General features: G+C 47.8%; 1 protein-coding gene across 2 annotated transcripts; it reads right to left on the reverse strand.

The window, feature by feature from the left end:
* Nucleotides 1-1,678: 1,678 nt before the first annotated feature.
* On the reverse strand, nt 1,679-10,491 carry LOC104636346 (serine/threonine-protein kinase Sgk1). Of its 2 annotated transcripts, none has more exons than XM_075748148.1 (12): nt 9,879-10,491; nt 7,118-7,193; nt 6,607-6,682; nt 6,053-6,157; nt 5,517-5,600; nt 5,281-5,412; nt 4,880-4,992; nt 4,547-4,670; nt 4,127-4,222; nt 3,854-4,009; nt 3,658-3,747; nt 1,679-2,914 (listed from the first exon to the last, which is right to left on the reverse strand). In XM_075748148.1, exons 1-12 carry the CDS (start codon nt 10,108-10,110, stop codon nt 2,747-2,749), a joined length of 1,452 nt encoding a protein of 483 aa, XP_075604263.1. In that variant the 5' UTR covers nt 10,111-10,491; the 3' UTR covers nt 1,679-2,746. The 2 variants fall into 2 exon arrangements, with proteins under 2 accessions (XP_075604263.1, XP_010301763.2); XM_010303461.2 differs by lacking the exon at nt 9,879-10,491 and adding an exon at nt 7,296-8,649.
* Nucleotides 10,492-14,545: the final 4,054 nt, after the last annotated feature.

A 14,545-nucleotide genomic window follows, 5' to 3' on the forward strand; every position in this document is an offset into this window, starting at 1 on the left:
TCATTGTTAGCAGTTACAGACTTTTGCACAAAGCAGCAGCCGCATAATGAGCCTATGCACGGTAGAACAGTTAAAATTACAATCAGACACTGTTTTTTAAAAGTAACCCATTAAAATAATGCCCTACATCTTGGCAAAGATGACAAGCACCCAAGATACACCTCTGAGTTGCTGAAGTTCCACACTTCTTCATTATTAATGACCACAGTGGGGTTTTTCTTGAAAACGACAGATCGTATTTAACGTTTTGTTACCCTAGGGCTGCAGTTCTCTGCTTGCATATCTGCACATAGCACCTTGCTAATGCCTGGGAAATGTGAGGCAAAGATAATGCGTATCACAAAACTTTGTCGCTTAGCAAGTGCGGTTTCATTTTCTATAGGAGCAAATTAGTACTATATATTTCAACATCTCTAGCCTACAAGTCATCAACGCAAAAGATGTTTCAGGCACATTATATAACTGGAAGACTTTGCAAGGCCTGTCAGTACACTCTTCAAAGAGATATCGAACGTGTGAATTTGGGATTGTTGGAGTTTGAGGGGGAGGTGGCTGCATCTCTTTCATATACTAACATGATCTCAAAGGAGAGAGGTTTCTTCGCTGCTATAAATTAGCATTCTCAGCTCTGAGTGTGGTCTCCCAGTTTATAGCTGAAGCCATACAGTTTGGGGTTTTTTTGTTCCTACATCCAATGGACAATAAAAGATGGAAAGTTACTGCACGCTTTTATCTTGGAAATGTAACGAACAGAAGTATCACCCCTATGAGAGCTTTGCTTACACTGCTGTTATCACAGCGGCTCGAGCAACAGCTGACTGTGTCTAGTTTTTTCCCAGCAACTGCTCATTTTGATTCTACGAATTGCTAAGACCACCAACTGCAATAACCAGTGGATAATGGGAGCTGTAAATAAGGTGCAGATACGCAGCACCACATAGAAGGAAGCCACCCATCACTGTGCAGAATTGAATGGGATCACCCCAGAAGTGGTTATCTTAATTCCTGGCTGTCTTGCAGGCCACCCAGTAGTACTCAGTACTAAAACCCTGCACTTAACAGCTCAGTTTTAGATGAATAGTCAAGTTTTATCGTATCCAGGCAAGCCTATGATCAGTTGGTGAAATTCACCTCCCTGATACAGATTTTAGCACGCTGGTAAACTCAGGGTGCATTACGCTGCACCATGTCACAGCAGCAATGTTCGGTGCTCCAGGATGGACGCCCAGGTAGGGAGTTTCCATCAGCCCTGCAACAACCTGCTTTTGGCACATGACCGCAGCATAGTGCTACAACAACTCACGTCTTTGTTAACACAACTGACCTGAGGACTTAATTCTTCGAGTGTAGTTATGTTTTGTCCACACTAGAGAGCAGTACCTTCACGTTGCTAGAAGCAAAGAAACTCAATTTGAGGAAGTGCGAACGTTTGCACCACATAAGAGCACCCACACTGATACACACCCACTTGAGCACCCACAGCCAGAAGACCAAGTATTTTGCCGAGGTGTATCCATGATAAGACTTGTATGGGTGCAGTTTGACAGAATAACCGTCACACACCTAAGCAAAATTATACAGCTCAGATTTGTTCTGATTTTTTTTTTTTTTTACAAAGCTGGCTAATTTATTTTTTAAATTGTTTTAAAATAAAAAAATGACAGAGTTTATGGAAGTATTTTTCAGGATTTTACTGCAAACCAATGGGTTTGGTCACCAAAAAATATGATACATATAACCATGTTAATTATATTACATTACAATGATGGTATACATTACAAGTAAGTCTGTAAGTTTAAATATACATCTAGAGTTACAACTGAATGTACAGATCTTTTTTACAATACATACAATCAGGAATGAAAAACCCCCAAACCCCAAAACCATAAATAATGCCCATTTTACAGATGACATCTTTTAAACTAAAAAGGCAAAAAAAAAGAAGAAAAAAAAAAAGAAACCAACAGCTTTGATCGACTGCAGCTGGGGCATTTGGTCCATAAAAACCCTTTCTAAAAAATATAAATCTTTTTTCATAGCAGCAATGCTTTCTTCAAGCATTTGGATACAAGTCATTGTGAGCCCATTTCAATAATTTTAGTTGACTGTATAGATTTACAAAAGAAATTTCAAAATTACACTTAATTTATCTTCCAAATATGGAAGAAACAAACAATGCCCCACATTGTGGTATCCTGCAAGTGTCACACTGATGCTTTAAACTAAGTCCATCTGTAGTACGCAGACCACACGCATACCATTTGTTCACATAGTAAACCCACATAAATGAACTGCGAAACACACTCTGCAACAGGGAAAGCTTTGGAGCTCACAAGATCTCATCAGAAAAAGGCACATTTCATAAAATCCTTATCACGCTCAGATAGATCTTCAGGCAAGGCTTTTCGGAGCACGATTTCAAAACAGCTTGCTCTTACTCCTACGATCTGCCGTAGCAGTCTATGGCAGCAGTCACTCTTGTTTTTCTTTCCCAAGGAGACAGCACCACTTTGGGGGAAGAACAAATGGAAATGAAAAGCCTGTAAAGCTCATTTAGAGAGTGATGTGCTCTTCAAAAAAGCTTCCAGCAAACAGTGTAGTTGAAATTAAGGCTGCAAAGCTGCCATGGTGGAAATGTGCAAATTCTCTTTCAAGATGACTGGTCAACTGGCAGTTCCACCAGAAGGCCAAACAAAAATAAAAATATAATAGTTATTATTATTAAAAAAGAAAGAAAGAAAAATGTTCACAAGAAAGAGTCCACGGGTGGGGCATACGAGAAGCCCAAAAAAGCCTCAGCGGCTTCTTTGACACTGGCGGTGATGAGGATGCTGTCTGGGGACTGGCCGATGGAGTTGGGGACTGGCTCATCTGTGAACTCCGGATCAAAGTGTCGCAGGTCACTGGGGCCACTCTGTGGAAAGGGCAGAAAAGGAAAGACACAACATTTAGACCCAAATGTTTTGTGAGTGCAAGGTTCAATTCAAAATAGGGACAAGCACCCTTGTGCAGACACTCACAGTGTTATCACCTTGGGCTCACTGTTTAACAGCCTTTGTCAGTTTTAGTTTGACCTTTTTTTTGTATCCTGCTGCATATTGTCTCACTAAAAACAAGATGATTCAATTTAATACACCACCCTCCAACTAAGCTCATGCAACAGAAGCCAAACGCAAACACACCACTCTGCCATGCAGCAGTCTGCAGGGGAGGACTTTGATCTCTGGGCTAGTTATTAAATGTATTTATAAAATACTCAGAAAGTGAAAGAGAACAACCTCCACAACCACATCCCTCTCTTCAGATGTTACTATCTGACAAGCCAAATGTAACTCTGCCCTTGGGAAGCTACTTGTTTTCTACACTTTACCTTCCCCCTTTTGGTAAAACAGGGATGCTGGGGATTACTTTAAAATAGCCATGCAAATGAAGCATACGAGAGGCCAAAAAACCCAGCTAAATTTAGACTGTCCATCAGCAAAAAGTCAGCTACCGCTTATTTTTAACCTTGGCTGGACAGCCACAGGGGAAGGAAGAGCTGTGTTCCCCAAACACAGCCACCAGGCCAGTTCCACCCCCCCGGCTCCTGGGCACCCCACAGAGACAAGGGGGGAAAAGACACTTTTCATACATTCTATAATTAGAAGTGATACATACCACATTTGGGTTAAACGGGGGTGTAATCTTCTTATTAATGAGATCATCCCAGTTAATTGGGGAGAAGAAGATGTGATTCTTAATCTCCATCTGTTACAGAGAGAAAAATAGATTAATTCAGACCCAAGCTAATGTGAGCAGTGCGGCCTAGTCATCCTCCTGTGCTGCCTACAGGCACTGGTGGTTTTGCACTTACAAAGTCCTCCTTGGCGCCAAGCCTCTTTGTCCTATCCTTCTGCAAGAGGCCTTCCAGGAGATGTCTGGCTGAGTTGGTAATATTTGGCTTCAGCTGCAAGGGTTTGTTCAAGATGTTGTCGTACATTTCTGCCGTGTTCCTGCTGTAGAAGGGCGGCTGCGGGAACAGGAAAGGAGAGACCCAGGTTAATGAGGCTGACAGATGGGCACGGGGTTTCTTGCGGGGAAAGGACGAGTAAGCTGGTTTGGTCTGCCACAAAGGTTTCATGCTTACCAGGCCATACAGCATCTCATACAGGACTGCTCCAAGGCACCACCAGTCCACGGTCCGGTCATAGGGCTGCTTATGAAGAACTTCAGGAGCAAGATACTGTGGAAGAGAAGCAAACAGAGCTGCGTTAGCCAAGGGGATCTTTATAATTAGGAAAGCCTCTACATTCTTGAATGAAAGCAGCTTACTGAATCCCAGCAATACCTAAGCTACCAGAAAGCTGCAAGCTTTTTATAAACAGGGAGACAGCTCGAGAGGTGTTCTCTCCCACTCAACAAGCTCTACATGTCCTACACGTCCTCAACTGGCAGCCAGGTATTACGACACCTGTAATACCCCCCACTTGTCTGACCCGCTGTAAATATACAAGAGAGATGTCAGTTTGCACTGACAAGGACAGGACTTGCTGCTGGCTGGCCGTACCTCCGGTGTGCCGCAGAAGGTGGAGGTCGTGCCGTTGTGCTCTATGTTTTCTTTGCAGAGTCCAAAGTCAGTCAAGACAATGTGCCCCTGTGAATCGAGCAGGATATTCTCTGGCTTCAAGTCGCTGTAGGAAGAGATGAAAGAAGACAAGCATTCGTTAGAGGAGCTATATATACAGTGAGAATATTTTAGGTGTAATTGTTTACAGACTTCACTAAGTCACGAAAAATAACTAAAAGCAATTCTGAGCTCATACTGAGATCAACTTTTCGACGCTTATTCAACAAAGCATGTGAGTTTTTTTTGTCAAGCAAACTGAACAAGGCTGCTTACCGATAAACAATATTCAGGGAGTGCAGGTAGCCCAGTGCACTGGCAATTTCAGCAGCGTAAAATCGGGCTCTCGGCTCCAGGAAGCAACGCTCCCTCTGGAGATGGTAGAACAACTACAGGAGACAGAAAGAACAAAGTTATGTAAACGGCGCCAAAGCCTGTTAACAATGCACTTAATTAGACTCAACATATATAGCAAGGGAGAACAATAGCAGGAAATGGCCTAATGATCCTTTGGTAGTTCCAAACTTGGCAGGCTGGAAACATTCAATCTAGTAACTTTTCCCCCCCATGACTTTTCCCCTGGCAACTCTTTTTTATTTAAAAGGAAGGGTAAAAAAAGTCTATCCTAACATCATGCACATGATAGGAAATACTATTTCATTTTTTTTACTGCTTACCTCTCCGCCATTGATGTAGTCTAGGACAAAATACAATTTGTCTGCAGTTTGGAAGGAGAAGTGAAGCCCAACCAGGAAGGGGTGTTTCACATTTTTCAGCAGGACATTGCGCTCTGACATAATGTGCTTCTCCTGAAAACATGAAAAATCATCAGTGTTTCATACACTTGCTTAGTTAATAGCAGTAAAAATATATTTGATGGACACTGCAATGGCATCATAAAGAAGCAACTTACCTCCTTCTTCTTCAGGATTGCTTTTTTCTGCAGGACTTTAACAGCATAGAACTGCTCTTCTGCCTTATGCCGTGCAAGGAGAACCTGAAAGAGGGCAAAATCCCAGAACTGAGCAATACTGAAATACAGAACAACTTGTAAACAAAATAGGAAACAAGCCTTTACGTTAACTGCTGAGCACTGCTCTGGTTCAATGTGCAAGCCCTTTGCTGGAAGTGCCTAACACTATTACCATTCTGGCAGATAAATCTAGCCCAGTTTTTATGCCTAGTTCCCTTCCCCTCCAAAAGCAAAGTATATATTCTTCCCAGCACCACTGCCTCCGCACTCTGTGGCTCTGTTATGACTCTTTCAAATGCAGCATCCTGCTCCCTCTCCCTGCAGCTGCGCAGGCAGTCAGGCACTGGGCAGCTGGGCACGCTCAGGTCTGGTTTAAATGACCACCATTTACCAAAGTCAGTACAAACCTGATCCTCAGGCATTATGTACAACAGCTGAAGAGTAAATAAATTACGGCAAAAAGAAGTTAAATTTACCTTCCCAAAACTGCCTTTTCCAATCACTTTTAAGAAATGGAAGTCTGATGGTTTGGCATGTGGGTTGGACGAAGGACCAAGATTGATCTGCTGTGAAGGACTGGGCTAGAAAAATAAACAGAAGAAACCACATTTATTAAAACAGCTTGGTAGTGAGAGTCTCAATGTTTCTTTTTTAAAAACATAAATAAAGTGATCTTGAAAGTGAAGATTGGTACTCTTCTTATTACTAAAAATTTAATCTTGACCTCTACCAGCTATCTTAAATTATTAGGTACTGCCTAAGAAGAGTATACAGCTGTAATTTACTTAAAAGCTCTTGCTGAGGTCTCAGCCATGTTCCGTAATGAATCTAACAACCAATAAAGCTTACTTTTTAAATTTCTTCTCCATGTCAGGAACAAGTTCCAGTCTAACTTCATAACTCTTTTTCCCAGTTACATCAGCGTGCTATGAGCTAAACTAAATAACACTCATGATGCTAATTTTGCTAGGCTTCTATTACTGGCTGATGTGATGTTCTAAAAATGTTTCACTGAGTAAAATCTACTTACCGGAGGAGAAGGATTAGCATTCATAAGCTCAGGCTCTTGAGGCTGGGAGATTTTCAATATAGACTGAACTTCAGGGCTGCAAGGATAAGAGCATGCATGATGAGAAGAGTTACCAGAAGCATCAGGCAGATCTTTCCACCAGAGGGCACGCACGTATCACGAAAGATGAGTTTTGGTTTGGGCTATTACAGAAGGCAACTGAAACAATCTATTCAACTTAAGGAGTAAAATTAATGTAGAGACAGTTAATTCTGTCATTAAAAAATGTATTTATACTGTAAGTACAGTTTAAAATAGGGATGGGGCTCTAGAAGTCCCATCCAACTGATTTCTCCCAAACCCAGCTCATGAAGATTTGTTGCCAAGTGAGTAATACCTCAAGAAGATCAATTAATTCTTCCCTAACAGTCATGCCAGAGGTATTACAGTAAACAAACATTTTTTTTAACAAGATCTCGCAATACATGGTTATATTCATGACTGAAATCCAACCAAAATTTCTGATACTTACTGCTTGCACGCATAGGAGTTGGTGGCTATCTTCTGAATGAAGTCGTTTAGCCCCATTCTTCTCTGCTTCATGAAAGCTATAAAGGACAGGGAAAGGAGAAATAAAATCGTTAAGCCATTCTGCGAGACAAATCACAGCCCCCCGGAGCATCGTCGGAGAAGCCCCCCCCGCCGCTCACCGATGAGAATGGCCACCATCCCCCTCATCTTCGAGTAGGTCAAGGTAGGACCCGACGCCTCAGCTGCTTTCACGGTCATTTTAGAGTAAGGAGGAGGATAAATAACCAGCACACGACACTACCGGCTCCCAGCACCGCACTGACTCGACAAGGAATCCGACGGCGCTTAAGTGGCGGCGGTGATGGGCGGGACTGGGGCGGAGCGGCGACGCTCGCCCCCCCCCCCCGACGCCCTCGGAGGCGGCCAGAGCCGCCTCCGAGGGCTTCGGGGAGGGGGGGGGGGAGGACTTGCCACCGCCCTACCTTGGGCGCAACCCCCGGGGTACCCCACCCCCCAGCATCCCCACTGTGCAAAGCATCCATGAGTAAACGCCTCAAATCGCTATTTTTTTGGCGCAGCAAACTCCCGCAGTCCCGTCTCTGTCTGCCCTCCCCCCCCCCCCCCCGCTTCTTTTCCCAGTCCTTTTTTATGTTTTGCGGTTACACAAAGTTGAAATCTGGCTCTGTTCTGGACGAGCACCTCTTCCTAAAGTGCGTGTGTTCCCCCAACACCCCGCAGCCCGTGTCCGCTCCCGGGCCCCGCCGCCAGCCTGCCGCCCCGGGTGAGCAGCGATAAGGGACGCTGACGTTTCCTTGAAGGAACTCCTGTGACTCTGGAGAACAAGATTTCCTGCCCGGTTTTCAATAAAACAAACAAATGCCCCTTCTGTGCACTGCCCTGATCCCGGCTGGGACATTACTGAAAGGGAAAAGGAAAAAAAAAAAAATACAACGTCTTTTTTAATGCCAAAAAGGGAAACAAGGGGGGGGGGGTGAAAAATCCCAGCCTCCTGAACTTGGAGAAGGCAGAGACCTGCTTCTAGAAAAGGTGGGGTGATGACCGAGGACTGGACAAGTGCAAAGGAAAAAAAAAAAAAAAAGGACAACAGCCCTGCTCCGCAGTTTTTGTTTCCACTGTACACGGTCATTTGGGAACACCGTGTGCCCAGGACTTAATTACTCAGTCGCTTCCTTGCGGGCACACCGCGGCCACGCCAGGACCGCTGGTGCATGCACAAGGCACAAAGCGAAACGATGCTGCCGGGGACCCTCGCCCGGGGAGGCGCAGCCAGGGACGGCGAAGGGTATCACGGCCTCCTCCTGCTCCTGCCCCCGGGGCGCATCCCCGCTTGCAGCCCTCGCAGGGGGCAGGCGCGGCCGGGGGGTGCTGGGCTCCTGCGCGCTACGGACGGGTGGAACTTTCCACCCGACGAGGCGTGTTTCATGCGCGTATTTCGCCTTGCTGTCTGAGCGAAGGGCGCTGGGATGCGGCCAGCGGCTCCAGCTGCAGCGTGCCCCAGTCCTCCCCCCGCCTGGAGCCTTTTTTTTTTTTTTTTTCTTTCTTTCCCCCCTCTCTACCCGCTGCTGCTGCCTCTCCCCCGCAACCACAGCCGGCCGCTGGGCGGCATCCCTTGGCAGCTGTCTGTAACGTCTGCCTCGGGGGGGGGGGGGGGGGGGGTGATGGCAAGCACCCCAGCCCAGCAGCAGTCAAAGACTGCAGCTCACCCTGAGTAGCAAGACGGATGACCTGGAGTAGAGAGAGAACCCCTGCGAGGAGGGCACAAGTCTTACAAAGCGCTGCAAAGGCTTTACAGCGAAGGAGCAAAGAGGGATGCTTGCCGGCTCCGCTGCTCTCTGCACTGAGCCGCCGGCGTCCTTCCCGGAGCGGACGGGGGGGGGCCTGCCCAGCCCCGCCGCCACGGTGCGGGGGAGTGCAAGGGAGCCGGCGCCAGGGAAGGAAGGGGCGACGGGAGAAGCAATGAAAAGCTGGCTGCGGCTGGCGGGCACCTAGCTTCTCCCACTTGTTGCTTTCCTCACTCTGTTGCAAAAACTGCCACTCTCCTTAATGGAAAAGGAGACACAAAAAAAACCCAAACCACTCAAAAAACCAAACAAAAACCCACAAAAAACTAAACAACCCAAAACACTTGATAGAATGGAATAAGAGCAGCCAGTTTCCTCAGCCCCTCTGAACTGCTTTCACAGTGCTGCCGTTAGAAAGTACCCGCGGTTTTGAGGGTAACCGGAATCCCCGTCCCCCGCTCGCTGCTCCCCTAGCATCTCCCCCCGGGCTCAACACCGTGGCGCCCGGCAGCCGGCCCGGCGGCGCTGCCTCCGCCGGACACTCGTGCCAGCTGTGCGCAGAGACAAGCGTCTCCCAGCCCCTGGGCAGGCTCCGGCACAGCCTCCCCCGCTATTCCGCACAACCTGCAGCGGGCTGCAACCCACTTCCCTCCTCCCCGCTCCGCCGCGGCCCCCCACGCTGCCCGCAAATGCCCACGGCGCAGCCGGAGCGCGGCCCCACCGCTGCCCCCGCTCTGGCCGGTTACACCAACCGCCCTCGCTCCTGCTTTGCACCGGTCTTTTTGCAAGTGCTCCGTTACTCTTGTCAAGTCACCCGGCCCCTTTCCGTGCCAAACGCTGCCCCGGCTGTACCCCGTATGCGCCCACCCTGTACCCTCCGATGCGGAGGGGTTATTTCCCCCGTGGGGAGCAGTTTTCCTGCCAGGGCAGGGTGTCCCGCCGGCACAGCGGTGAACGCACCTTTCAGCGACGACTTCTCCTCTTTGCCCCTCATCTCGCTGCCTGCCGAGAGCCCGGGGGCGGCGCGGCAGCGCTGAGGCTGTGACTGAGCTCCCGGCTGCCGCTGTAATCCCAAATAACTCCCCTTCCTGGCCGGGCGGCACGGAGGCAGGAGGGAGGCGGCGAGGGCGGCGAGGCCGGCCGCCGCTCCCGCTGACCCGTTTATGGACGCAATATCGAGGGCGGCTGACATGCAGGAGCGTTATAAAGTTCAGCACGGGCCGCCGCGCACACTCTGCCCCGTTGCAACATCGCCCTCAAAATTACCGTAATCAGCGCGCACACGCACGCATGGGCAACGGCGGGGGAGGGGGGGCCACTCCGGCCCCAACTGACCCGCCGGTGGCGGCTAACCCTGCCCCACGGAAGGAGGCGCTGCCCACGCTCCCCCCCGCCACGCCGCGGGGCGAACTGCCGCGCACCCACAGCGCGGGTCCCGCGCCCCCTCCCCCCCCCCCCCCCAAAAGAGGCTCCGCTTCAGGATGGGCAGAGGCGGGGCGGGGGGCTGCCGCTGCCCGCGGGGGGCGGAGGGCTGCGGCTGCCGGCCGGGCTTCCCCGCCGGCCGGATAGCGCCGGGGCGGGACCGGCGCCCCGCTCCGACCTGGCACCCAGCGCCTTCCGCCGGCAGCGCCCCGACGGCGCCCCCCGCCCGCGTGGCTCCGCGCCCCCCCGCCACGGCCCGGCCCGGCCCGGCCCGGCGCCGCGCACCCCCGGCCGCGCCCCGCCGCGGGAAGCCGCTGTCCCTCCGTCCCTCCGTCCGTCCCTCCCTCCGGCACCCACCTGCCGGCTGCGGGAGCCGGCAGGGCCCTCGCCCCCTCCCCGTACCGGAGGTACTGCTCGTCGTGCGGCCCGGCGGCGGGCGCTTCACAGCACGGACGTTTTTAATGTGGAAGGGAGCAATTCGTCCCGAGGGATGAAGAATTATCATTATTATTATTATTATGTAATTCACGCAGCGTTTTAAAGTCATGAACTGGGTCCTCAGAAGCCCGGGGTTTGGCTTAAAAGCCTGGGTGTCCTAAGGTTGCGTTTTAAAACTTTTCTCTACATCTATAGTAGTAAACACATTAATAGTTGAGTGAGAGGAGCAAGGAAAAGGTACCCAAAGATCCCCTTACTCGACAGCCAAGTCTTACAGAAAAGCATCAGACATTGTCAAAATCCCAATAAATTGCATCAAGAATTTGTGTAGTCAGTGGGTTAGGAGTGTAGTAAATACAAGAATCAAAAAATTATGGTGATGTTTCACACTCATGCTACTTTTCTCCCTCAAGCTAAAATTTTGACAAATTGTCCTGAACTTCTCAATTAATAATTTTTCAAAGCGAAATGAAAAAGTAGAAGGTGGACATTGAAAATAAAAAGGAAAGGGAGAGTCCACACAAGGAATATTAAAAGTTATAGAACTCCTTGCCCCAGGACGTGTACACACCTGTCCTGGTTTTGGCTGAGATAGTTAATCTGCTTCCTGGCAGCTGGCATAGTGCTGTGTTTTGGATTTAGGACGAGAATAATGTTGATAGCACACTGATGTTTTAGTTGTTGCTAAGTAGTGCTTACACCAGGTCAAGGATTTTTCAGCTTCTCCTGCCCTGCCAGTGAGGAGGCTGGGAGAGCAGAAGAAGCTGGGAGGGGGCACAGCTGGGACGGCTGACCCCAACTGACCAAAGGGATATTCCATACCGTATGATGTCATCCTCAGTATATAAACTAGGGGAGCTGGCCAGGGGAGGTAGTGCTGCTTGGGAACTGGCTGGGCATTGGTCAGTGGGTGGTGAGCAATTTTATTGTGCATCAGTTGTTTTGTATAGTCTATATATCCACACCAAAAGCATGAATGGGTTCAAGAATGGCTTGGACAAATGAATAGCAAAAAAAAAAGATTTGACTACAAAGGTGGCATGTCTGACCTGGAATGTTCCTGGACCACAAATTCTCGGGAGCCAGGGCTGCTTTGGGGGCAAATCACTGAACAGTTGCCCTCTCCCTTCGCAGAGCACTGTCAGCTGGTCCTGATAACTGACCAGACTGACCTACATGGACCTTGGGCCCATACGTTCATTCTGATCCTCTCATATTGCACTTCTGAGTGGCACAATAGTGTTGGGGTTTTTTTAGTCACAGAGTTTAACTAACTCACAAAACACCAGGAACTGCTGCTTACTGGCAAGAAGAGAGAGAACTGTTTTAATTTGTAACCTGATGTAAAGCATTTGACTCTGACAAACAACAGTATTCCGTGTAAAAGTAGCACTAGGTAAACAGATGCTCATCAAGCTCTTCACCACACCAGCATCCAAACCAAGGTGCTGATGCCAGGCTGTGAGAGATGCAGAAAGACACAGACTCTGCTGGAACCGTGGGGGACCTAGGCATAAGGGCAGAGCAGGCATGGCATGCTGGCTTACTGGTATGGGTAACCCCAGGGTCCTGCTGACACAGAGATTGGGACATGCCCAACGTAAAGCCAGGAGGGATGTGATTCAATTTATCTTAAAGAAAGAACACATGCACATCACTAGGTGGGCCTGTGTTGGCCAATGCAGTTCAAAGCACCTTCAGCAGGAGCTGGACTGTGGAAATTTGTCTCCCTAGAGAACTCTCCCTGTTTGGAGGGTTTCTTCATCTGTGGTGGATGGATAGATGTTAGTCCTGCTTCACAGTGTTTACTAGACACACAGAAACTTTTCCCTCTTGCCCTTCAGGAAGGTCAGAGGCTTCAGCAGCCCACATGGTAACTGGAATTTGTGAGCTCTCTTCCTCTGATTCTATCCTGGTCCTCACTGTCCGCTGTGGAGGAAGATTTATGAATGTAATTCAGTGCCTCCATCCTTCAGGAATTAGATTCTCAGATAGCTTCTGAACTTCAGTTTGGCAATGAATTCAATGCTAAATGAATGAATTCCTGCTTACTTATCTTGCTGAACCAAGACCTTAGGATGTAGCAGGTTGAACTGTTCCTAGAATTACTTGGCTGACTCTGGAAGGAAGCTTCTCAAAATTCTGCAAATATTTTCAGCAGTATTTGGCTTTGGGTTAATTAAACAAAGATGCAAGTCAAGCCTTGGACTGGAATGACATAGCCCCCAAATACAGGAATGACATAGCCCCCAAATACCAAAGGAGATTGCACACTTAGCAGCATCTGTCTTCTGAAGCAAAATCTCAAAAGCTTTCCTTTTCCTCCTGTAAATCCCCAACAAACAAGTTCTTGTCTCTGACCTTGTAATTAAGTTTCATATGCAACAGTCAAAACTTTCAGTCAAGACTTTCAGGCTGCCCCCACAAATTATGTCTACAAGTAGCAGCAAATAGATGAGGAACTGAATAACAGCTTTAATAACAACCCCAACAGAGATTTGAAATCAGGAGCTTTCGAATGCTGTCAACAGGTCTGCTAGACATTGTTCTGACAGGAGGTTTATTGACTGAAGCCCCTATTGATCTGGGAACATTTAATTGATTTCAGTGTCATATTTTGCCAAACACAAATTTGGAACATCTTTTATTTCCCTTTTCTGATGCTTACGGAGCAGGTTTACTGCATTGTCAATAAGAGGCTTTAGTGCCGAGGGATTATGCTCACAGGATCACGGAGTGATGCAGGGCTGTACTGAGAAAAAAGTAATTCCCGTCCTTGTAGAAAGCAGTGGAAAATTACAGCATCCTTTAGATGTACTGACCTCTAGTTAAAACAGCTGATAAACGATGGCCTTAACTTCCACTTTAATTCCAGCACACTGATTTGAGTCTAACAGAGTTGTCGTCACTTTATGAGCAAATGTTGCAGGTATTTCACCCAGAGAGGGATGACTGCAGAAGCAGCACATTTCTATGCCTTCCTCTGAGCGTCACCCCTCCCAGATTAGTCTAAGTCCTTGCAATGTTGTGTAGACTCTCTAGCTTAGAGTCGTCATAAAACCAGGTTAGATGATAGATACTTGAATTCATTATTGTTGATATGAACTTAAAATAACGTGCTGTGACTGCACAGAGTTTGGTCTTATCAGACCTGAATAATGCTAGTATGGTGAAGGAGGTGAAAACATAAGATGGAAAAGTGATAAAAAAAGGCTTGTGAGAAAAATGAAGATTCTTAGTGATGCTATGAATTCGGTCTGCTGGTCTCCTTTGGTCACAAGGCAGCCTAACGTAAAGAGCTGGTACGTGCTCCAGAATGAATAGTGTAAGCATGCACTGTCTGCTGACTCTGGCACTCAGATTTTCCTTCCAAAACTTTACCTTTTGAAGGATAGTCACAGAGATGGATTTAGGCATTTTCTATCAATGATACAATCTGAACAAGTACCCTGTACCTCAGGCTTGAACATATGTGCCAAAATACGAATGATAGCTGATCTAACCTAGCTATCAGGTCATCTGTCTTCCCCTAGTCTCTTCATCCAGTGTTCCACAAGGTGTTTGCTACCATGATATCTCAATGCCTTTTATGTATATACAAAACCCCCATCATCACCACTGTAGTTCATTATCTTAAAAGAAAGATCTCTTTAAGCCTGTAAGCCCTCCAGCAACCTTGGAGTTAAGGCACCAAATGCCGTAAACAGTGAGCAAATTAGTCAAAGAAGAGAGGAATTTTTGCTAGAGAGAGATTCAGCTGGCTGCTA

Source organism: Balearica regulorum, chromosome 3, assembly GCF_011004875.1.
Source record: "Balearica regulorum gibbericeps isolate bBalReg1 chromosome 3, bBalReg1.pri, whole genome shotgun sequence".
Lineage (NCBI taxonomy): Eukaryota > Metazoa > Chordata > Aves > Gruiformes > Gruidae > Balearica > Balearica regulorum.